Genomic DNA, 26,197 nt, shown 5'->3' with positions numbered 1-26,197 from the left:
AAATTCAGCTTGAAGACGAGTTTGGCTGATCTCGTAAAAGACACTGGTTGAAATTGTTAAAAAGTTTAAGTTATCGACATTCGAAAGCGGGAGAAACCAGTTTCCAATCACAACTTACTTGGTTTGGCTTCTGTAGAAATAAAGGTAGGAATAATTGCTTTGAACTTCTTTCAACTGATATCCGAATTGGTTTTGCTAAAATACCGATAGGGGTATTCATCAGTTTTAAATGATTAATTGCTCAAGCTTCTATCAGATAAGCGCATACATTTTTCGCAAATCGATTTGGCCACATTCTGTATCATGATCTTCCACAAGATTCATGTTCTACTTTTTTATCTGAATGATATTGATAGCTGACTAACTGACAGATGATGGCGTGGTTTCTGTTAAAGGATCCAAAACTGCAAATTTGCAAAAAAAAAGGTTACAAGATAACTCCAATAATTTGCCCGTATCGGTTGTTATTCATCTTGTCATCTTTTTAAAAAGGATTATTCCGCTTCTCTTCAAATGATGGGGAAAATGATAGACCAGGCTCAGACTTTTCTACGCCCTGATTTGATTCCACATGCACGTAGGAAGGACACATCAGTTAGTTATCTGTTAACAATATTGTTCGTGACGGAATATAGATGTTTTTTTTCTGATTCACTGTAAACATGTTATTAATTTTAAATGAGTCCAGTATCGTTATTGCGTAATACTTTCTTCACACAACTAGTGCCGTGAACATAAATAACTATCAAGAAGCCCTGTAGCGTGCCGAAGAAGAATAATATCCATAGTACCTAAAGAAGAGCCAAAGTCCGCTGATTCATTTCCACATTAAGAATCCGATTTTCGATTCCTGATCACCAGTACTAGTTGTCAAAAGGCTCCAAAATGGAACTAATCTCTATTACTCAAAAAAGGTTGAACCGATTTTTAAAACTTAGGTGCAATTTACCTTATGTTTAATTCTATCCAGATCCGACTCCCGTTTACTGGTTTATAGGTTGATGATTGTTAAAACTTTCAAACCTTTATGTAAATGAAGACGCAAAACAGTCTCAAAATCTTCCAAATTGATCTAAAAACTATTCTTTTTTTTGAAACTGTCCCAGAAGTTGGTATTGAAATTTCATTTGGGTCTTACTGCCTGTTACAGGATGATGAGTGTTCAATGTTTTAAAACCTTAATTTTAAGCGACGATTAAAAGTGCGTATAAAAATTTCTCAGATTTGGCACAAATGTATTTAATTTTACAGGCTTTGTTAGTCAAAACGAACCGACTTCAGCTATTCCTGTTCCCAGTAGCTGGTTCTGGAAGTGCAGAGAGTAGAGGGTGAAAGCTCTCAAAAGTAACTCACTTCATTTTCTCAGAGATGGCTTAGCAAATCTTTCCAAACGTATATTCAAATACGAATGCTATTGAATTTTATCCGCATCCGACTTTCGTCGTTTGGTACGTAGCCGTAAAACAATGTTTTAACTTGATTCATAATCAAAGATGACGACTTCCGGTTTATTGATAGGCAGCTGTCAAAATTTGAGTATATTTTACTCAAAATAAGAACAAAATATTGTTTTCAAAATTTAAGTAAGTTTAGCTCAAAATTTGAATACCTTGCACTCAAAATAAAGAAATTGTTTTTTGCTTATGTTTATTTACATGGAGTTCCTAGTGCACATCATTCTTCATTCTTTCAATTTGGAAGCGCAAAACAAGTCATTCAAAACCGTTTCATTTTGACCGGTTTGAAGTCAAAATTGAACGATGTTGATACCCTTATCACAAACTAACAGGACAGGACAGGACACTCAAATTAGATTCTTCAATCATTTTAATGGTCATTTCGAATATTCCTTTATTTGGGACAGTACTCACATGTGTCATGGTGGCGCCACGTTACCCTATCAAAAACATCCTGTCTGTCATCTAGACTGTGTTTATTTTTTTCATTTACGATCAGAGTTGCCATTCATACAGAATTACCAGTAATGTATTGAATTGTATACGTCCATGCGAATTTCATGCAGGATACAGATGTAATACATATTGCCAAAACTATATACAGAATTGTGCCTACTTCTCATCCTGCAACGCAATACAAAATCGAACCCGTTTTGTTACAATATTTACTTGCTTCTGGTTTGCCGCCACTTAATTTCGGGTGAAAACTACCAATACAATAAAAAACAGTCTAGATGAACAACGTTGAGTCAAATAAATGGTTACCTTCCAACATCGCGAAAAAGTTAAATATATTATCAACGTAATCCAACAATTTATTGTAACGATTCATTTTCAAATATTTTGATGAAATCAGGCATCCCTGCAAGCAGCTGATCGGTGTTGACAAACGAAGGGAAATCAACTAGTAAAAAAACTTCTGCATAACACAAGGGGTGTACAGATAGCAAATAGTTTGCGCAGTACAATATAGGTGGAACTAGTGCATCACGATAAATTATTTTTATAAGAATTTACTCATACTGTCATGTCTGTTAGTCTGTACCCTTACGTTGGACTTCTCACTTAGCACAATTGAAACCATAAAATTCTTATCGGAAACATCTATGATGGATAATTCATGGTTTCAAAAACCGGATCTAAAAACGGCAATGAAAAACGATGTATTTTTACCTTCTTGAATTCGATAAGAATTTTCCGAGAATGAAAACGCACTGAACTGCAAGAAGTATTTTTTCACTCAAATGGTCGAAAACTGAACGCTTACTCTAATGTATGATTGAATGCGAGAGAACTCATGGCTTGAGTAAATTTTACTCCAATCTATACTAAAATTTTGACATATTGTTCCAGTTTATGAATTTGAGTAATCGCAACTCAAACCCTTTTGACAGGTTTCGACGACGCGAAATTCGAGGCTCTCCTAGTTCAAGGTGAGTTACAGCTTGTATGCTCTTGTTTCAAATTTCAACGAATTCAGAATCGCGTTTAACGCGCAAATTTGAAAACATTTATTTTTTGGATTCCGGCACTACTATAGGTTAATTGAAACAGGAGTTTCTTATTCTTTGAGTGAATATCGCTTTGCATAAATGACAATTTAAAGAAAAAAATAAATAAGACATAAAAAACAGCAATGCGTTTACTTAAATTTTATCTAAATAATTTAATTTTACCAATCAGTGTACAAGGCTTTTTTTCACCCACACTGCATTGCCCATTGGAGCAATTTGGGCAATGGCACTAATTGAATGCTTTCATGGCGAGTAGCGGTGGACGAAGGAACGAACGTCCTGTGGACTGTATTCGATAATTTATGCGCCGCATGCCGTTGGGTGTCTCCGTAGGAAGTGAATTATTTCCATTTCCATCTGCATAATAATCGAACGGATTTACATTGACATTAAATATAGTTATTTAATAGCCGTTTGATAATTTAATTATACGCCTATCGATGCCGGGAATTGAAAGCACCGATTTGAGTCGGCTATCGTCGGCTATTGGCGGTGGTTTTTTTTATTGCGGTGCAAGGTGTTACGAATGGCAACTACGGTTTCGATGGATATGCAAATATTGAACAAATAAAAGCTCGTTGCAATTGTTCGCATCGATAGAAAAGATTACTCTAAGTCGAAGTTTGGTCATAAAGTATCGATTAGATTCAGAAATAATGTTGTGCTACAATTGACGCTATCGTTCCAGTTCAGTTGAGACGCATGAATCGCAAGAGTTGCTCGTTTCCAGGTTGTTGCAACTTCTTCGCCAACTCTGCTCGCGATGGAATTCTTCGCCCGAGAGAGGGACCCCTGTCAGCCGGCAACGGTACCTCGCCACCGACTATTTAGACCGGCTCAACATGCTCAACGATTGCCGTATACGGGCAGTGTCACAATCGCATCGCGATGTGCGGAATTCGTGAAGCATAGCGATGGAACTAAGTGGCAGCTAGTAGGCAGCTGCCATTTACCAACAAATTCCAGAACGACGAAGCTTCCTCAACGACGACGGGTTGACCATTTTGCCGCTGGCTGATCGATACTTGCTCGCTGGGCCTCTGGAAATCGGAATGGGGTTTCTCACGCAATTATAGAATCAATTTGTACTTTTCTCTAGTGCACGGAATATTGCACGCCACCCTCAGATTCTTGTGGGTGCTGTTGCGTTTACTATTAATGCCACAAGTAGGTGATTGTGTGTGAGTGAGTGTTATGTTGCATTTAAATTACCATTTCGATTTGCTTTCAATTCACTTATATTATTTTTAATAATATACTAATCAGTAACATTTTTTAAGATAAATTAATTTACTTTCATAAGCTCCGGCGAAAATGTGTGGTCGATCAAAAAGTCATAATGTCGAAATAAATTCTAGGATGTTGTTCACAAAACGATTTCGAGACATTCCAGACACTTTTTTCAGTGTAGATTTTGCATTATTTCACCGAACGCTGAAACGTTTCACTTATATGATAGTTAAAGCTTTTCACTTTGTTCCGTGGTACAACATGTTTACATTCTTGTTGCATTCAGTAAAATGACGTCGAATCAAGTGGAAGTGCACAAACAAATTTTGCGCAGAAAATGATAAACTTATAAAGGGTGATTTTTTTGCTGGGATTTTTTTTATTCACGCGTGAATCGTGTCTTGTGTCATTGTCAAACTTGTTCAGTTTTGTCTATAATTTAATCATCAATCGTCATTTGGTCCATAATTTAATCATGACGGTGAAATTGGAGGAAGATCCACTTTTTTTTTATCGAAAAATTGTGTTCAGCGACGAAGCTTTTTTCTGGTTAAATGCAGTGGCGTACCGAGGAAATTTGGCCCCCGGAGCAAAATAAATGTCCCAAGGATTGGATTGCCACCCCTCTAAAAACGTTGTTTTATTTGAAAATCAAATTATATATCTCTTAAAAAATCATCCATTAGGTACGCGATCTTACCTTACGATGATTTGTAAATAACACCATATTTTATAAATAAACTAATCATACAAAAAAAAATGAAAAAATAATTTTAAGCTACCGAAAGGCAGCGCGTTTTGTATTTGAATATCATTTGGTTGATTCGGAGTGGCACAAATCGGGAAATATACTCCCGACAAATGGACGAGAAGGTGGTAGCTATTATTAAGAAAAATTCCAGTCTTTCTGTGTGCATTGTGGCTCACAAAGCTGTGAAGTAAAAATCATGCGTACAAAAAGTGAAGCAGAGGCAAGGAATAAAGTTCTACAAAGTGAGAAAAGTGTCCAACCGTTATGACAAGCAAAATTTCACTCTCTATCAGATACAAAACCTCTTCATCTTCTATATAAAGAGATTACAATAATACAAATACCTGTGGGCAAGGATCCCAAGTAACAGTTCGAATGCCTAATGGTTTTGATTATAGTTTATAGGAGTTTTGTGATTGATTTTTTAATCACTTCCTTTTTTTATAACTATAACAAGTGTCTTTTTGACAAGTAATATCATAGTTTTTAAAGCTTCTATAAAACTCTTTACCTATAATAACAGCTGGACTAAAAATAAAACAATTTGTGCTAGAATAAAACCATGCAAACACTCTTGATATTGCTTTCAAACATTTTCTTTAAAACATTATTGTCAGTGAAATTCTTTCATATATCTAGTTTTGTGTGTGTGTGTTCATTGGATGATAGTTTTACTAAGAGCAAATTTGAGGGTTCTAAAGAACATTTATGACAAATTTGTTGTAGGCTATTTAATTTATTGCTTTTTAAGTAGGTTAAGTGTAACTTGCATTAAAGAAAATTTCATGGCCGCCATTATGATGTCCTATAGCTTAGAGCAAATTCAGCAGCTGAAAGTTTTATATTACAGATCTACAATAGAACTGAATCTGGGACAAACGTATCTCCAGCAAGCCGTGCTAGTTTTATTTATTCGAACAGTTTTATTGTCAAATTTAGAACTGGTATACGCTGCCGTTCTATTTCGTCTATATTTGAAACACAGATAAAACGCTTCTGGGGCTGCCAGTTTATTTTGTTATAATTTCTAGATTCAAATTTTAAAACTGACATAAATTATGCGTCTAGAACTAGAACACTCCTGAATATGCTCTTAGCATTTATTGACATCAAATCAACTTCGAAATGCAAAAACGAGGAAATATGATGGACTTTCATGATTCATTTTCACAACGTATGCACAAGTTTTAACGCCACGAAACAGTTTTATACAAAAATGACGATGAATCACAAAAAATAGTTTTCATAAATCATGGAGATTTTCACAAAAACCGCATTTCTTTCAAGGCGATTAGTTATAATTCTTAGTTTTATCCATACATTAACGATAAAAATAAAGGAGCATGAAGTTTTCACGTTAGGAAAAAGCCTCAAACTCGTAATTCAGTATATCCGATAGATTTCCGAACCAACCGGTTGAAGGCGAAATTTATTCGGAATTGGTTGTTGCACTGGAGTTGAAATTTATAGGGAATCCATTATGTTTTCTCGCCGATTCGGAATTCATTCGGATCTGATAATGTGAGAGTTATCAACGCACCCTTTGTCGAACCGCATCGGTCCGATCATCAGCCCGGTTATCGAACCGATTGAACACGATATCGGCCTGATCGTAGCGCTGCGAAAGCGTGACATCGGACACTTCGTTTGTAGAGGCTTCAACCTTAAGGACATTCGCCTCTTCGTGCCAGTTAAACTCTGACCATATGTTCGTAGTTGGGAATTGGATCTCGATACTCATTTTGTCTTTATTTTGAGCTGTCAAAAGTAGGAAACTTTTTGACTTACATTCTCGTTCAACTTTACTTTCAAGTGAACAACTTGTGCTCACTTTGGCTTATTTAGTTCAGATGTCAAAAAGTGAGCAATATTGATTTAGAAAACTGAAAAAAATTCTACCCTGTTTCTAAATTGACAATAAATTTTATTCACCTTACTTTGACCGATATTCGAGAAAATTGTGGAAACCTTGTCGACGAACGTTCGAAGAACTTTTTGTAAGTGTCGGGCCCACCTCCGATTTTCTCACCGAATTGTGAGAGCAAATTTCGTTCCGTCAAAGGTAAGTTTGAAGTTGTTCGAAGAAATTTGTAAATATGATTGATAGTGTTTTAATATTGTTAAGAATAATCATTAGGCCCATGTTGTGACATAGATTTATGTTGCTCATTTAAGTACGATTCAGATGGTCCGTTACCTTCCGTCACAGGCATTCTTATGGAGACATTCATACGTGTGAACGTTCCGGTAAAGTAAGTATTAAACTAATTTCGACGGACGCTGACGTTCCGGTGACGGTGACGGAAGAAGGCGGACGGTCCGAATCGCACATTAAACTTTTGCTTTCTAGCACTTAGTAACTGTTACTCAGAATTTGACAAATACCGCCTTTACTCGAAAGTGAGTAAGTCTAACTTTACTCACTATACAGTAGTTCCACTTTTAGCGAAAGTGAGTGAAATTGTACTCACTTTAGAGTAACATTGAACAAGCGTGTATAAAACTGTGTAAAATATTACCCACACGCTCGCTCAACGTTACTCTATAATTCGTACTCACTTTTGCTTATTTAGTTTAAATGTCAAAAAGTGAGTAACATTGGTTTAGAAAACTGAGTAGATTCTACTCTGTTTCCAAATTAGCAACAATTTTTACTCACATCTTTTTGAGAACACTTGAAAATTTTTGCTTATTTCCGCAGGTTGAAGACGGCAGGAAAAGTGTTCTGTCATACTGCAAATATTTTATTAATTTTTTTTGTCATAGAATACATCAGAGCATTTCTTCGAATGCTGTACAAAATGCCGGTACGTGGGCAAAGTAGGAAGGCGGATTCCCAATAACGGATGAACAAGTAGCGGCACCCTTTATTCGTTGGGCAGAAGTAAGTCAGTATTGAATTTGATGTGCGTTAAGTAACAAATATTTCTTCGCTTATAGCCAAGTAACAATGCATTAAAGGAAACATATTACTCATTTCTGTACAAAACGAACAATTCCTTGGGCAATTCAAATGAAACTGAGTAACATGTACTCATTTGAGTTAATTTTCTCTTTTCTAGCACTGAGTAAATGTTACTCAGAATTAGACAAATTCCATCTTTACACAGCAAAAAGAATTGTAATAATCGCAGATGTAAAATCTAACGATGTGCTTAAAATGAAGACGTAATAGTTAATCAGAGACAATATTTCATTTTTCCAAAGTGATAATATGCGAAACTTCTAATATTACAACCAAACATCGCACTGAACATATTACATTAATTTGTCTGACTCTTGTAGGAAAAACGACATAATATCACATTCAAAATTGTGTATAAATGCTTTTCATTAAAATAAATTGATAATAAGCATAATAACGTAGATTTAATTCCATTCGTGTAAAATTATATCCGATGACATGTGTACTGTCACACGCTTGAATGTGCTATTACATTGAAAATTATGCACATCTCTAGTTCCATCGAAATATTGTGATATTACACGACACATTGCATTTTTAAATAAAAGAATGTTTTTTTCCAGTGCAGTGCTGTGAGTTTCTGTTTGTGCGCCATTATTTGTGTAGGTGGAAAACAATCTGCAATCTGGCGTTCTTTCCTGCAAGTAAGTAAGATGAATTGACATTATTTATTATATTTAAAATATTTATACACAATTTTTTATCTCTGTTTTCAGGACCTGTATCGGAAAAAGCTCGAGAAGACGTTACAGCCAAAAGAAAAAAAGTAATTCTCCGGGAAATACGATATGTAAGTAAATTTATCAATTTGCTTTGTTTATTTCTAATAATGGAGAAATGATTTTTCTTCAATATTGCAAGTAAGCACAGTGCCAACATCCTTAGAATAATTTCGGATACTCCAGCCTTGCTGGATTCGTAGCGTATTAGTGTGCTCGTTCCAACTTTTATATTCTATTGGAGATGTGTTTATCTTGCCCTATCTGATCGTTAGTAGGGTTCGAAGTTTTAAAGCTTTGTAGGCTGATGATCATCCATGGAAATTCATTTTCAGTCATTCTCACTTTTCCTAGAAGAGCTATCTAGCCGTGTAGTGTCGATAGTGGTTTCTAATTGGCTAATAATAACAGTACGATCGACCTGGTCTGGCGGTAAAAATCCACCAAGCAGTAACCAGTGTGACATCCGGCGGAATTATTTCAATCAAGATAATGATTTGGTTTCCTATCGTAAAAGGTCACAATATATATGAATCAACTTGCATCTTCATAAATAATGTTTTTATTACATTTACTTTTCTGCATAATATTTTCAAAATGACGAATGTAACATTTCGACTTAACCGAGAAAAGCGATGTTGAAAAATAATTGCACAATTGTTTTGTAATTTGATCGTGTACCTTGGATAGTGTGATAGGTCGTTTTTTTGGTTAACTTGATACATAAGTCGCATTTTAAGTCGTTTTGCGAAAGTCGCAGTGTACATTCGACGTTTTGTTACTCGCACTTATGTGAAAGCTAGTTTTGCTCGAGAACATAAGTGATATTTAGTTCTGCATATCAAGTGGAAAAACTTGACGGTCGATTCGTGTTTTCTTTAAAATTTCCAACTCTACAGCTAGTCTTAAATATCTCCAACTCTACAGCTAGTATCACTTTCAAAATAGCATACTAGATCTTCTTTTTCGTGAAAATTTATTTTATCCGCGCATACACTTTTGTTCATACTTCGGAACATTGGTTAAAACATTGCCAAATGACGATTTTTTTATATACGTCAAATGTGTTGACAGATTTTGTAGAGAACTATAGTGAATTGAGAAACGGTGTTCGGGTACTGCGTTTATTAGAGCAATCACAACAAAATGCAATAAAAAACTCGGTTTGTTTACCAGTGGCGTCTCGTTCTCATGTGCACCTCGTGCACTTCACAACCGGTCGAATAGAAAGAATGAGCTGCCTCCTCAACCCCATCCAAATTCAAAAATTTTTTGGAATCATTATTTATTCGATGAAAGCAGGTTGGATCGCACCGAAATTGCATATATTTACACGCATATCATATACCTCAAACATAAAATTTCAAGTATCTGTTGTCGCTGTGTTAGTGTCTTTTCCGTGCACATGAGTAACTGCACAGATTCAAGAAGAGAAAGAATTACTCAGCTCAGCTCTGAGATTTGTTTGTTTAATAAAAAATCCCATCCGAAAGTATATCTTTAACTCATTGTATTGAAAAGCACAAGTGAATCTCCATTCCTCAATCTTTAGTTTTCACTTACAACGAACTGTTACATCTGCTATCATACCACATCAGCAGTGCACAACTAGTCAATTTTGTTACGAGGCGCCACTGTTGTTTACCTTTGTTACTTAGGTCGTTATTAACATTATATACAGATTTTTAAGTTCCTAAAAATGTGCAATGGTGAATAAATTCTAATAACTACTCTATCAAATAAATGTGTGAACGTTTTAACTGTTTGGTGTCTATAATTCAACAGATGGAATGGCAAACTCGTGCTCTATGTGCAGTGCGCAATTTGAGAACATCGATGCCTACCGATCTCATGTTCATGTACATCGATTTAACAAACTTTTTCCATGTAATTTAAATGGATGCCGAATCGTGTTTAGGACATACACGTTTTTTTTGCACATTTACGTCGCTGTCATTCATCCCAGTATGGTGTGGATGGACGAATTGTATTAAAGTGTACAGCTGAAGGGTGCTTATATAGCCATATATGCTTCAAAACAATGTCGAAACACTTAAGGGATCACCTATCTCAAGGTGAAACTGTGTCTTGTCCTTTGAATTGCAGGGCAAAGTTATTTATGACTAAAAATAGTTTATCTATTCATAATATGTATTACCACAATTCAAACGTTACGAATTCAGCCATTTCTAGCACTATGAGTAATACAATGGATAGAGCGATGGAACCACCAGCTGTTCAATTCAGAAATGCAGAGCGTACTGATGAAAGTAGTAATGCTAAACTAGAGAGTAATATAAATATAATAAATGCCGAAAAGTCAATTGGCCTTATGTTTCTGAATCTTCTATCCAAGTATCATGTATCGAATGAAGCTGTACAGAATATTGTAGAGCACCTGAATGAATTATCTGCCTTACAACATATTCACAGTAATGAAAGGACCAAAGAACTTGCTGGCAAGTTTAATCTATCAGAATTCGAATCAAAAGAAATTCTATCATGTTTTAGTACTTTAGAATTAAACATTGTTTTGTTCAATGAAAAAAGCGGAATATTTCGTTCGGATTACATGCGCAAAAAATATTTTCGACAGAACTTCAAATATGTAGATCCCGTTAAGGTGCATCTAGGATTAAATAACAAAGGAAAGGAAAGTTTTCTTTATTATGTGCCCCTTCTCGAAACATTGAAATCAATTTTAGAAGTAGAATCAAACTATGATTATATTTTTTCTGAAAAAAGAGAAAAACCCGGATTTATGTCAAATTTTACAGATGGTTCAAATTACAAAAAAAGATTGTTATGTCAACAGAAAAACGTTATTTCAATACTTCTGTATCAGGACTCATTCGGAACTGTTAATCCTTTGGGTGACGCTAAAAGAAGGCATAAAATAGTCGGTGTTTATTACACAATAGCAAATATACATCCTTCAATACGTGCTAGTACCGAAAACATGTTTTTAGCGCTACTTTGCCTGGAAAAAGATCTACTAGAATTCACTACGGAAAACATTTTCAAGGTTTTAATACAGGATCTTATGCAACTCGAAACACTTGGGATAACTGTTGCGTTTCATGACTCACAGTGTATTGTACGAGGAGTTTTGTATGCAATTCTAGGAGATAACCTAGGTACGCATCAAATTGCAGGATTGTCGGAGAATTTTTCAACGCAAGAGTATTTCTCAAGATATTGCTATACAACTTTGAAAGAATTCCGGAGTTCACCTTTGCAAAGATGCCAACTTCGAAACCAATTGCAGTACGAGAGAGACATCGCTGAAATGGAAATGAAAGGAAACCCGGTAAGAGGTATAAGGAAACGTTCTATTTTCAACGAACTACAGGAATTTCCTCTATTTGATTTTGGATTACCACCCTGTGCTGCGCATGATCTATTCCTCGGTTGTTTTAATTATGATATTATGCTAGCTTTTCGTACTTTTATAACGAAACGATTAATTACTGAAAAATTTCTTGAGAGTAGGATCAATTACTTATTTAAAAGATTACAGCTGCATTCCCAAATATCACTGAACACAAAAAAAGATTGTATAACCAGTAAAGCTGTAGATGTGTGGAGGTTAATAAATTTGTTGCCAATGTTATTCATTAAGACCGACGGAATATATGATACTGAAGAATATAGAATGCTGGTGCATCTAAAAAATATAACTGATATTATCACAGCGCCAATTGTTTCGAACAGACAAATTGGAATTTTGCGACTGGCAATAAAACACTACATTGAAATTAGAGCAACACTATTTACAGCACATCTTAGACCTAAGCACCATTATCTATGGCATTATCCACATTTGATCTTGCAATTTGGACCCCTGATGCCGTTTTGTACACTTACCGGGGAAAGGAAACATTCCTATTTCAAAACCACATTGCGCCATGCTAGTAACTACAAAAATATTCTTAAATTATGCAGTGAGCGTCATCAGTATTGGCAAGCACTATTAGGAAATAACAGTAACCGTTTCCAGGAAAAGGTTGTTTTTGATCAAGTAATCAAAACTTTTAATGAACTGAGTGAAGAAGAAAAACAACACGTGAAACCCTTCGGTATGTGGGATGCATCATATAAATACACAGATTCCATCGTTTATATCGGGTATTCGTATGGAAGAGATGTTTGCATATTTCTCGAGTATGAAAGTTCAGAAACATATTACTATATACTGCGTATTAAGGGAATGATATATAACGTTAATACGGAAACAATTATCGCTTATGGAAAAAGAGTTACAGTTGAACAATTTGCAGAAATAGGATTGAATATGATTGATCAAACGACATTAGAGGATCAAACTTTAAACTCTACATACGAGTTTGTAAAACTATCCAGTTTGGTAGACATCACACCACTTAAACTGTATATCTGCGAAGGACAGACTTTCTTATACCATCCGCATGCAATACCACTGAATTAAGGTGAGTATTGTTTACAAAAAAAGATCAATCTGCATGCTACGTATAGTCGATATTAATCCTCAGTGCTGTTACAAAATTGAAACATGTGAAATGATTGTGATAAATTGAATGAAAGGAAGATTTCATATGGAATATATTTCCTTTCTTATAATTATTTCTGCTTTATTGACATCTGTTGAAAGCTGAAGTAAATCACGTTGAAGTTACTTGCGAAATAGGATTTGGTAGATCCATCTAAGACTTGTTCACGACAAAATTTGGACAGATTAAGTTTGAAAAAAAAAAACAAATTTCCTGTTAGTTCAATCCAAGATGCATATTCTATTAATTTAATTGTGCATTAACAAAAAACTAATTACAGTTACTCAATTAGGCTGCATGAAGAAACTACAAGTTTTTGAGTTCACTCCCAGCCATTGGGGTTTGTGCTGTGTTGAGAGAGTTCAATACTGCTTGATAGTTGGCAACTCCGGACAGTCAAGTGGATTTGCCTCTATCGGTACAGCATTGTCGTAGTGACAAGATGCCAAACAGACCAGAATAGCGAGAGAGCACACAGCTGCATATTGCCATATTCCAGCACATAAGTTTCATCATCTATTATCACGCAGGAAAACTGCGTCAAATATTCGCGAAATAACTTGCGAGCCCGCGTCACATTCTGTTTGTCATAACGGTTCACACAGCTTTCACCTTGAACGACTCCCAGCATTTCTGGCTGTTGTCAAAGATTTAAGAACGTCATGGACAATGCTTGCAGCAAAATCAAGCTTTCCACACTTGCTCTTCTTTCGACGCCATCTTCAAACTAAAATCTTGTATCATCAAAAATTGATTTTAAACAATATTTTATAAATCTGCGAAAAATTTTAAGCGTTGATAAAGTATTTTCAAAGATATACGTATTTAAGGGGGTCTAGATTTTGTCGCGAACAAGCCTTAGCTCAATATAATTACGATTATTTTTTATATCACCTTACAAATGTTGGATTTTGGTTTAATATGGTTTATAATAATCTATTTATATAGTAATGATAGTGGTAAATGTTGTATTGTAAAATATTAATGGGGATGAAATATATCCGCACTAAAACTTCAAATGTACAGGGTGATTTTTTAAGAGCTTGAGAACTTTTTTAAACAATAAAACGCATAAAATTTGCAAAATCTCATCGGTTCTTTATTTTAAACGTTAGATTGGTACATGACATTTACTTTTTGAAGATAATTTCATTTAAAAGTTGACCGCGGCTGCGTCTTAGGTGGTCCATTCGGAAAGTCCAATTTTGGGCAACTTTTTCGAGCATTTCGGCCGGAATAGCCCGAATTTCTTCGGAAATGTTGTCTTCCAAAGCTGGAATAGTTACTGGCTTATTTCTGTAGACTTTAGACTTGACGTAGCCCCACAAAAAATAGTCTAAAGGCGTCAAATCGCATGATCTTGGTGGCCAACTTACCGGTCCATTTCTTGAGATGAATTGTTCTCCGAAGTTTTCCCTCAAAATGGCCATAGAATCGCGAGCTGTGTGGCATGTAGCGTCATCTTGTTGAAACCACATGTCTACCAAGTTCAGTTCTTCCATTTTTGGCAACAAAAAGTTTGTTAGCATCGAACGATAGCGATCGCCATTCACTGTAACGTTGCGTCCAACAGCATCTTTGAAAAAATACGGTCCAATGATTCCACCAGCGTACAAACCACACCAAACAGTGCATTTTTCGGGATGCATGGGCAGTTCTTGAACGGCTTCTGGTTGCTCTTCACTCCAAATGCGGCAATTTTGCTTATTTACGTAGCCATTCAACCAGAAATGAGCCTCATCGCTGAACAAAATTCGTCGATAAAAAAGCGGATTTTCCGAATGGACCACCTAAGACGCAGCCGCGGTCAACATTTAAATGAAATTATCTTCAAAAAGTAAATGTCATGTACCAATCTAACGTTTAAAATAAAGAACCGATGAGATTTTGCAAATTTTATGCGTTTTATTGTTTAAAAAAGTTCTCAAGCTCTTAAAAAATCACCCTGTACTTCGATCCTATTCCTATAAAGTTGGTTAAACGCACTTGGTATTAATCTTGTGGTTCAGGATATCAATATTCTCTGTAATTGTTTCAACTGTCGCTTGGTTCTATATATTCAGTCATCGGAATTGAAAATGTATTTTTTAAACTAACCTAAATAAAGCATTTTTTCAATATTCTCATTTCATTATGTTCATTTTAGCACCAAACATAACCATGAGTTCCAGTAAAATAATACGAATTTGTAATTCATCGAGGAAAAAAAAACAATCATCAAAACCTATCCAAAAGTTACTTACTTGATTGAAAAAGGTTGTAAAAATCACATTCAAAGTTTGATCAATTAAAACAACATCATTCGCCAATTATAGCACAACGTTATTTTCATGAGGATTTTTCACGGATAGTATTAGAAGATGACGGTTCAACCATTCTAGATGACGAAGTAGTGGACGCATGCGCTGATGGAGGGTTGTTATTGATGCTACTAAATGACAATGAATGTTGGAAACCACCAAAATCACCGAGCTTAGTTACTGCATCGGCTCCGTCGACATTTGATATATATGATGACGTTCAAATTGTGGTGAGTACAGTAAATATACTCGATACGTTGTCAGCAATGTCGTATTATCAGCATGCTGAAAGTTACAATTTAGTAGCTGAATGCATCGATCGGATAAATGCAACTTATTTCTGAAAAAAACAGTTTAAATGTTTTTGAGTACAAAAATCAGATAAGTACTGTAAATTATGCTGTGGCAGGGGCTTCTGAGTCCTGGTCATATCGGATATCGGCTATTTGCATTACATTTTTTTAATTGTGATGGCTCGATATACATATATTTACATTTTATTTATATATATATATATATATATATATATATATATATATATATATATATATATATATATATATATATATATATATATATATATACATATATATATATATATATATATATATATATATATATATATATATATATATATATATATATATATATATATATATATATATATATATATATATATATATATATATATATATATATATATATATATATATATATATATATATATATATATGTATATGTGATCGTAAGATTGAAAAACATAAATCCTAATTCATTACAGAACCTGCAAAACGACATCGAGTCAAATGCTCCAACATCAGATGGGACGAATCCATCCACTTCTAATGTTCCGGTTGAACCTTTCGAAAGTGCACCAAAATTTATATCAAGTAACTGTTTGGAAACAATAGATAAAGCACCGCCATCGAGCACGACGCAGTATTTCTTGTCATCGAATAACCATTCAATTTTGGACCACCAGTGTGATGTTTTCCCACCTTCACGTGCCTTAAAACGATCATTCGATGTAATAGAAAACGAACCGAACGAGTCTACAGAAATACAAACCAATCCTGTCTTATTAGTTGCTAAAAATCGGAAAACAAGCCGAATTGATGCGTCTACAACACTACTGCTTTCCCAGTTTGAAATCGACTGGTCAATCATCCCATTCGACATCATAAGTCAATTAGAAAACACGACGGAAAGTGTTTTGAATGAAACGGATTATAACAGATTCGTTGATCACATTGTTGGACAAACACGTAATATAACGACATCAACTCCTCTTTCCGTATACAGACAAATAGCTCAAGTTATTGTGAATAAGTATAATTTTTTCATTGATGTCGATGACGATGGAATAATAATTGGGAATGGTTGTAGCAGTTTAATAGAAAAATTGAAGAACAGGAATTCATATTTGAACCGTGCTCATAAAAGTGGCCATCACAACAAGAATCTGAAATTAGGAGACGATCCTATGAGACAATGCCGAATCGGCATTAGAGATAATTACTATTTTACCGGAGAACCGCATGTACCAAAAAGTTGCTTGCAAAAGCTTTTAAAAAATATAGGCTGGGATATGGATCTACTAACATCATCGAAATCGTATATCCGCTTCAAGATGGATTCTAGTTCAATTAATGATTTGATGGACAACTTTCCGATTTTGAGAAGAAAAGCATTTCTTGAATATCATTTTTTCGAGGCCACTGGAGTTGAAGCTGAAAATTTCAAAAACAATTTCCTAGAAAAACGAGACAGAATTATTAGTTTGTCACAAACGTACCGAAACAAATCCCTACACATCCAGAATTCCGCTGACGATAAATCTGTGTTTTCGGGAATCGCAAGACTTCTTAAAGAAGAGTTGACAGAAATCATTCATGAAGTAGAGGTAAATATATTACAACCTGACCTTTAAACAGATTATGTTTACGTAAAGAGATTACTAGAAATTTTTCTATCTTTCAGGCAGATGATACTGAAGAGACGATAGTCAAACAATACCCAATAATTGTTGCAATAGGTCAGTACGACTTCTTCTTAAACGTATTTACAAAAATTTTCATAAGGAATTTAATGCCAACACTGCTTTTTAATACACCGAAAAGAATTATGCACATTAGCGGCCCTTACACGAGTCATTAAAAATGTCATTAATAAAAAACAATGTCATTTTAATGAACGTGTAATGGTGCACTAATGACGAAATTTCAAACAAATTTGAATTACACCATTTAAATGACATCATTTAAAATGACATTTTTAATGCTCGTGTAAGGGTCGCTATTGATAAGGATGAAAGCAAACTCTCTGCAGAATAACAAAATTGTAATTTTGAATCAATGTCAAACACAGTATATACACATTTTCGCATACTTGCATAAATTCTTGCTCGATACTGTAATACTTTATTCCTTATCGCGAGCTACGAGTAAAGGTTTATTAACACCTCCGGTCTGGTTCAGTGTCGGCACAGTTATATACACGGACGTTAATATTCTTTCACACGTTTCAGTGCGAGTATTCACACTTGCCCGGTCAGTACCGACAAAAACGGTTCCGGACAGGTGTAAATACAATAATCGAGTACGTGTGTAAGAATATTAGAATCCGCACACGGAACTATGCTGGTATTGAACCGAATCGGAGAGCTGTAAATAAACCATAAAGGGCAATTCAAATCTCTCCTATCCAGTTCAGAGTCGGCACGATTTCGTGCACGAATTCTAATATTCTTACACACGTATTTAACGCGTGTATTCACACCTGTTCGGCATCGTTTTGGTCAGTACTGAGTCGAACAAGTGTGAATACACACATTGAATCGTGTATAACAATATTAGCATCCGTGCACGAAGCTGTACCGGACCTGAGAGGTGTAAATGAATTATGAATATTAGTGTCCGTGCACGGAACTTTGCCGACACTGAACCGGATCGGAAAGGTGAAAATAGACCCTAATTGTATAATCATCTGTAAAATATTTAGTCACATATCAATGTTATACTATGAGATTTAACTAATGTAAAGTATTATCCCACGAAATCATCATACTTCAAATACCCTCAACAACAAGTGACATTTTCTCTTTGTTTATTTTCTCTTTCGAGTATCATGGCGCGATTTTCATATTTTTTAGTACTACTCATCATTGTTTTCCCAGTACTAACGGTTTCGTCTATCATTTAATGCGAAGAATAGTGAACTTGGAAATGGCTTAATAAATGATAGAGAGAAAAGTAAACTAAGAGAAGCTGTCGCTTGAATTTTGGTAACTGTATATACTTTTTTCATTTATGTATCCGTTTAAATAGCTTTTGCTTAGCTAGTCTAATTAATTGATATTTGTAATTTCAGGTTCAACTCAGCAATTTTTCATACATGCACAGGGTCACAGAATTAGCGAAAATTTTTGCAGCTTTGCTTCAGCCGTTCAATTTTTAATTATAACATACTTTATTTATTATTATTTCTATCCAACAAATTTTTCCAAAACTTTGGAATTCCTGCAGATTTACTTTTTTAAATTAGTACCAAATAAAGGGACTCGATCAAGAGCCACCATTGTAGGGCAGCAGCAGCGCATGGTCCGCACATTATTGGTGAAGCTTGCCAAGCTTAAAAACTAGATACCTTGTATTTGCAATTAAAAAAACTATTATTTGAAATGTAAGAAAAATAAACTTAAGTTTGTTCTTTATACATATGACTTCATATTTATTTCATGATTCTACCAAATCCACATTATAATATCTGTATGATTCTTAGAATCTTCGATATCCGCATATATTTCCGATACATCGTTTTCTATTATTTATTTATTACGTCGTTTGCATAACACGACGCTTGTTATCACATCGATTTCCATCACACTATTTGTCAGCACATCGTGCAACGTCCCGTAATGTTCAACACGTCTTATCTATCACACCATTTCTCGTACGTCGTTTCCATTTTACGTTCAGAGGTGCTATATTACAAAACTTTGCTTAAAGAGTGATGTGCAGCGATTTTGATGTAATATCACAATTTCTTTTTTTCTGTGTACTCAAAAGTAAGTAAATATAACTTTACTCACTATAGAGTAGTTCCACTTTTAGCGAAAGTGAGTGAAATTATACTCACTTTTGAGTAACATTGAGCGAGCGTGCATGTCCATGTTACTGGTTAAGTACATAAGTAGGGATGTCGGAAATTTCGAATTACTCGATCATTTAATAATCGAGTATAATTTTGAAACTAATCGATTGAAATTTATTCGATTATCTGAGTTGATAATCGATTACTCGATTATTGATTCGATTCTTACTATGCAATATTTATAATTATTCGATTAGTTCAATAATCGAATATTGGTTTTAGGCTAATCGATTTAATATTACTCGATTATCTGGGTTATTAATCGATATTACGACATCCATATACATAAGAAATGCAACAAAAAATTAATGGTTCCCCAAACAATGTAACAGCTATTGTTTTGTTCATTACTGAGAACTTATGATTAGAGCTAGTGGATTATCAACTTATATTTAGGATTGAAATTTTTTTCTTTATTACGACGAATGTTTCAAAAAAATAGATCCTTCATAATTCACTCATAATCATAATAATACTGCAAATATATTCAATTTATTCCGCGTATTGACTCAATCCACAAAATAGCTTTCGTTTTAATTCTCTCAATATAAAACGACTTTAAACAGTCAATGTGTGTAGTTTGTGTTAGTTACTTGTTTCAGATTCAACAGGATGTCATTTGAATCGAACCCTCCAATTGGTTGGAGCTGGGATTTATCAATTAACCCAAACGACATTTGCCAAACAACAGGACATCGTGTTGTGGTCGAAATATTTAATAACTTTCCTCATCAAATGGAACCAACACTCGTATATTGATTGGGGAAAGCACCTTTGACATTTCAGCCTTCCCTTCTCTAACGGCCATCAGAAGCGGAATCCCAACCAATCCGAAACTCTTTCGACAATCAGCCCGAGGTCGTTAAAAAGGAGTGCACCCTCGCGTTTTTTTTCTGTTTTGTTTCTCGCCCCAACTGCTGTTTGCCCATTTTAGCTGATTGGCTACGGAAATTTACATAATCGTTTGAAATAATTGAAATTTACAAGAATGGTCAAATGACAATCAACAAACGTAGGGGAAGAAACCGATTCCTGTGCGACCAAGAACACAACCAAAACAAGCTTTTGAAAAATTTAATTTTTTTTTCGTTGTTTGCTGTTTTTCTTCAGTCCGGCTTGGGTTTGCCCGGTGCGCCTAAGAGGCAGGCGGCAATAAAAATAAAATTTTCAAACTAATTGATACATTAAAATCAACCGAAACGCTCGTAAATAATATTTAATTTCCGAAAACGCAGCTCCACCGTGATTTGGCTCAAATTTCGACGACTTCTCGGTCGATGATGCTGGAACGATTCACGGTTTGAGCCAAAGCCAGCCAGCCAGTCAGCCCAAACCATTCGGAGATCCCGTTGCTTTCATGCTGCCGGTGGCTGGACAGGAATTTTGGTTGGGCCCGGCCACAAACGGCTCTTAACGACGGACACTGGCTGAAACAAAGCTTCTAACAAGCTTCCACGGACACACGTATATAGTTATTTCCCTCTTTGATCACAGTCGGTTGTTTCAATCAGTGCAGTAGGAGAAGGGTGAGGGGGATCAGAAATCAACGTAATTAAGCAGGAAAGGTGAATATTTTGATACTTCTATAAATAGTAATGATCGCATTAACATGCGAAGTAATATTTTATACCGTCGGTTAGCAGTTTCGTGCATTCAGGGTTCACATGGGTTTGATCCTTTTTTTTTTTTTTTATTCAATAATATAATATAATATTAAGGCACACTGCTTAAGCTCTAAGATGCCAAGGGTATTTACTAATCTTAATTATCGTCTAACTTAAAACTAGAGTAGTATCATTATGTAATATAGTATCTGGCGATCGGTAGTGGCCGGTGAATTGAATTTAGGATGAGATGATTCCAGATGGCGATGGTAATTTTCTATGTTGGCCGCATTCTTCGGTCCGTGAGGGTCCGCGGGAAACACCCCCAGGCTACGAAGGCCCGGCGGGTGGCCCGCATGCTGGTCATTGACTGGAGCGGTCTTCCGGTGATGGTGATGTTACGGAAGAGAATGAAAAAAAGAAGTAAATATTGTGGGAAACGGGGTAAAAAAGGGGTGTGGAAACAAAATGTTTGAAAACGACAGAGATCTAATTAGTTGCCATCGAGATGGTGAAAAAACAGGGAAAGGGGAACGAAAAAGTTAGTGACAAAAAAAAAAGATCTTGTTAATTCCAATGAAGATGGTGGACAGGGACGGGGATCGAGAGAATCGGGCGGATGTTAGTGTCGAACCTGTAGGTGGAGATTATATTTTCTGAGCGAGGAATAACACATTACACTTGTATATCAATGTGTTTAAGGTACTGGTATATGAGAAGCATATATGAACTATCCCGACTCGCCAACACATCCCGAACCGGCACCTCAGGCGGTCTACCTCGGGCCCTGAGGGATTCCAGTAGCTTCGACCTGGCGTCACGATACTCTACGCACGACCACACGACATGCTCGATGTCCTGATAACCGTCGCCACAGGTGCAGAGCCCGTTCTCCACGATCCCGATACGCCGGAGATGTGCGTTGAATGTATAGTGATTTGACATGAGCCGTGACATAACGCGAATGAAATCACGACTCATGTTCATCCCCTTGAACCAAGGTTTCGTCGATACCTTAGGGATAATGGAGTGTAGCCATCGTCCCAGTTCGTCATTCGTCCATGAAGTTTGCCAACTTTCGAGAGTTTTCTGACGAGAAATACTGAAAAATTGATTGAAGCATATTGGTCTTTCATAAATATCACCTTCCAATGCGCCCACTTTAGCCAATAAGTCTGCCTTTTCATTGCCCGGAATGGAACAATGCGAAGGGACCCAGACTAACGATATTAAATAAGACCGTTCAGATAAAGTTCTCAAATGTTCCCGTATTTTCCCCAGGAAATATGGGGGATACTTTCCTGGCTTCATTGCCCGGAGAGCTTCTATTGAACTTAGACTGTCCGTGACAATGAAGTAATGGTCTTTGGGCATGGTTTCAATGATCTCGAGGGTGTACTGAATAGCAGCTAATTCTGCGACGTAAACTGAAGCCGGATCACTGAGTTTGTAAGAAGCGGTGATGTTTTGATTGAAGATGCCGAAGCCTGTGGACTCGTTGATGTTTGATCCGTCAGTGTAAAACACCTTTTCACAGTTGACTGTTCTAAATTTATTATAAAAAATATTTGGGGCCACTTGAGGGCGCACGTGATCCGGAATTCCATGAATTTCTTCTCTCATGGATGTGTCGAAAAACACAGTAGAATCAGAAGTATCCAAGAAATGAGCACGGTTGGAAACAAACGAAGAAGGATTAATATTCTGAGCCATGTAATCAAAATACAAGGACATAAAACGGGTTTGAGAGTTAAGCTCAACTAACCTTCCGAAGTTTTCAATCACCAGAGGATTCAAAATGTCGCATCGAATGAGCAAACGATATGAGAGATCCCAGAACCGGTTTTTCAGTGGAAGAACGCCCGCCAGCACTTCGAGGCTCATCGTATGAGTCGATTGCATGCAACCCAAGGCAATACGCAAACAACGATACTGAATTCTTTCCAGCTTGATGAAATGAGTGTTCGCCACTGATCGGAAGCAGAAGCATCCATATTCCATAACGGACAATATCGTTGTTTGGTACAACCTGATCAGGTCTCCTGGGTGAGCACCCCACCAAGTTCCGGTTATTGTACGAAGAAAGTTGATTCTCTGCTGGCATTTTTGTTTCAGATACCTAATGTGACATCCCCAGGTGCCTTTGGAGTCGAACCAGACCCCGAGATATTTAAATGTGAAGGCCTGAGCTATGGTTTCACCCCCTAGTTGAAGCTGTAATTGTGCTGGTTCTCGCTTCCTCGAAAATACAACCAGCTCAGTTTTCTCCGTAGAGAACTCGATACCCATTTGAAGAGCCCATGATGATAAGTTGTCGAGAGTATCTTGTAATGGTCCTTGGAGATCGGCAGCTTTGGGTCCTATAATAGACACAACGCTGTCGTCGGCAAGTTGTCTTAGCGTGCAAGATGTGTTGATACATTCATCGATATTACTTACGTAAAAATTGTATAAAAGGGGGCTTAAGCATGAGCCCTGAGGAAGACCCATGTAGCTGAATCGTATTGTCGACAAATCACCATGCGCAAAGTACATGTGTTTCTCAGACAATAGATTATGTAAAAAGTTGTTCAAAACTGGCGAAAGACCATGCTGATGCAACTTCTCAGATAGGATATTTATAGAAACTGAGTCAAAAGCCCCCTTAATGTCTAGGAAAACTGATGCCATTTGTTCTTTACGAGCAAATGCCATTTGAATTTCTGTTGAGAGCAACGCAAGACAATCGTTCGTTCCTTTGCCCCTGCGGAAACCAAATTGTGTATCTGAAAGTAAACCATTAGTTTCGACCCAATTGTCTAGACGAAACAGAATCATTTTTTCGAACAATTTCCGGATACAGGAAAGCATAGCAATCGGCCGATACGAATTGTGATCGGAGGCTGGTTTCCCTGGTTTTTGAATGGCGATAACTCTGACTTGTCTCCAGTCGTGTGGGACAATATTACCCGTGAGGAACTTGTTGAATAAATTCAGCAAGCGCCTTTTGGCGGGGTCAGGCAGATTTTTCAACAAGTTGAATTTTATTCTGTCTAATCCCGGGGCTTTATTGTTACATGACAAAAGTGCAAGTGAGAGCTCTACCATCGAAAACGGTGATTCGTTTGTATTTGGTGTCGCGGCGCGGGTGATCTTCTGTTCCGGAACAGAGTCTGGGCATACTTTTTTAGCGAAATCGAATATCCAGCGGTTGGAGTATTCCTCGCTTTCATTCGTGGTGTTATGATTGCGCATTCGTCGGGCTGTGTTCCAAAGAGTGCTCATAGATGTTTCTTTCGTTAAGCCGTCTATAAACCGACGCCAGTAACCGCGTTTCTTGGCTCTAATCAAGTTCTTAGTTTTAACGTCTAACGCCGCGTAATTCCGGTAATTATCAGGTGTTCCATTTTTTCTGAATTTTTTATACGCGGAGGCTCTCTCCGCGTTTAAATTTGTGCACTCTTTGTCCCACCACGGGTTGGGAGGACGGATGTTAGTTTTTGCGCCGGGTACACGTTTCGTCTGAGCTTGAATCGCAGTATCGAGAATCAAGCCAGCCAAAAACGTGTACTCTTCCTCCGGAGGAAGTTGTTGAGTTCTTTCAAGTTTCTCAGATATCGAGGTCGCATAGCTATTCCAATCAATATTTCGTGTGAGGTCATACGAAACATTGATTGTCTTCGATGGTTTTAAGCCGCTGGTGATTGATATTACGATCGGTAGATGATCACTACCGTGGGGATCAGGAATTACCTCCCACGTGCAATCCAACCGTAGCGATGTCGAGCAAAGGGATAAATCCAGCGCACTTGGTCTTGCTGGTGGTGCAGGAATCCGTGTCATTTCTCCCGTATTCAAGATTGTCATATTGAAGTTGTCGCAAATATCATGGATCATAGCTGATCTGTTATCGTCGTGAAGACAGCCCCATCCCGTACCGTGTGAGTTAAAGTCTCCTAAAACCAACGTCGGTGCGGGAAGGAGCTCTATGATATTACTGAGCCACCGATGCCCAACCAAGGCTCTAGGGGGAATGTAGATGGAAGCAATACAAAGGTCCTTACCTTTGATTGTAACATGACATGCGACAACTTCAATACCTGGTATCGAGGGGAGGTTAATTCGATAAAAAGAATAGCACTTTTTGATCCCTAAAAGTACTCCTCCATAGGGATCATCTCGATCCAGGCGAATAATGTTAAAATCGTGGAAGTTTAAGGATATTTCAGAAGTTAGCCAAGTTTCGCACAATGCAAATGCGTCACATTTCAGATTATTTACTAGAAATTTAAAAGAATCTATTTTTGGGATGATACTTCTGCAATTCCACTGTAAAACAGTGATTAGATCCGTGACCTCGGTGGATGATTTAGCCATCGAAGGATACAATCGCTGAGAGAAGGGGCCAATTTGCAGTCAACTGCTTCAAATATGTTTTTACTGTTGGCATGAAAGCAATTAAAATGCTTCTAAGAGGGTCTGAAATATTGAAAGTTGTAAAAATCCAGTCCACAACATCAGAGAACTTGATAAGTCCAGCACCTAGTTGGTTCTCTGGTAGATTTTCTGGGACGCTTGGGGATTTTGTAGTCCCGGGAAGTCGTGGGAATTCCATCTCGGAATTGAGTTTTCCGAGACCAGGAGCTTTTTGCTTCGGTGTTGTGTCCCGATTCCCGTTAGCTGTAACTTTTCGAAGCCCTTCGGAAGACACCTTCGAACCCTTACTAGGTAGCTTATGAGAGGATTTATTTATTCTTTTCCTACAGCTATGAGGGACCGCTGAAGATGGACCTTCCAAAGGGTCGTCAGAATCGCTCTCGTCAGTTGACAAGCAAGCATATGGGTTCGTTGTCTGTTTAGGAGGGGTGGCACTTTTAAGCATCTCTGCGAAAGAACGCTTGGAGTGCTCCTTTAGGGAACGCTTCATTCGATCACCTCGCAGTTTGTAAGCGGGACAATCAGAGAGGTCATGCGGACCCTCCTTACAGTAGAGACAC

General features: G+C 36.7%; 1 protein-coding gene across 1 annotated transcript; it reads left to right on the top strand.

Moving 5' to 3' along the window:
• Positions 1-7,753: 7,753 nt before the first annotated feature.
• LOC131429251 (uncharacterized) lies at positions 7,754-19,137 on the top strand. The gene is made up of 6 exons (XM_058593301.1): positions 7,754-7,772; positions 8,466-8,561; positions 8,634-8,707; positions 16,247-17,368; positions 17,446-17,500; positions 18,835-19,137. The coding sequence occupies exons 1-6, from the start codon at positions 7,754-7,756 to the stop codon at positions 19,104-19,106; spliced, it is 1,638 nt and encodes a 545-aa protein (XP_058449284.1). The 3' UTR covers positions 19,107-19,137.
• The last annotated feature ends 7,060 nt before the right edge of the window (positions 19,138-26,197 follow it).

This window comes from Malaya genurostris, chromosome 2 (genome assembly GCF_030247185.1).
Source record: "Malaya genurostris strain Urasoe2022 chromosome 2, Malgen_1.1, whole genome shotgun sequence".
NCBI classification, from domain to species: Eukaryota; Metazoa; Arthropoda; class Insecta; order Diptera; family Culicidae; genus Malaya; species Malaya genurostris.
This window is presented reverse-complemented; position numbering and strand designations above follow the sequence as displayed.

Bases quoted from the DNA above. Each gene is read 5' to 3' on its own strand.
- LOC131429251 (XM_058593301.1), top strand. The intron at 8,562-8,633 runs GTAAGTAAGATG...CTCTGTTTTCAG, and splicing joins TCTGGCGTTCTTTCCTGCAA to GACCTGTATCGGAAAAAGCT. The intron at 8,708-16,246 runs GTAAGTAAATTT...AATTCATTACAG, and splicing joins TTCTCCGGGAAATACGATAT to AACCTGCAAAACGACATCGA.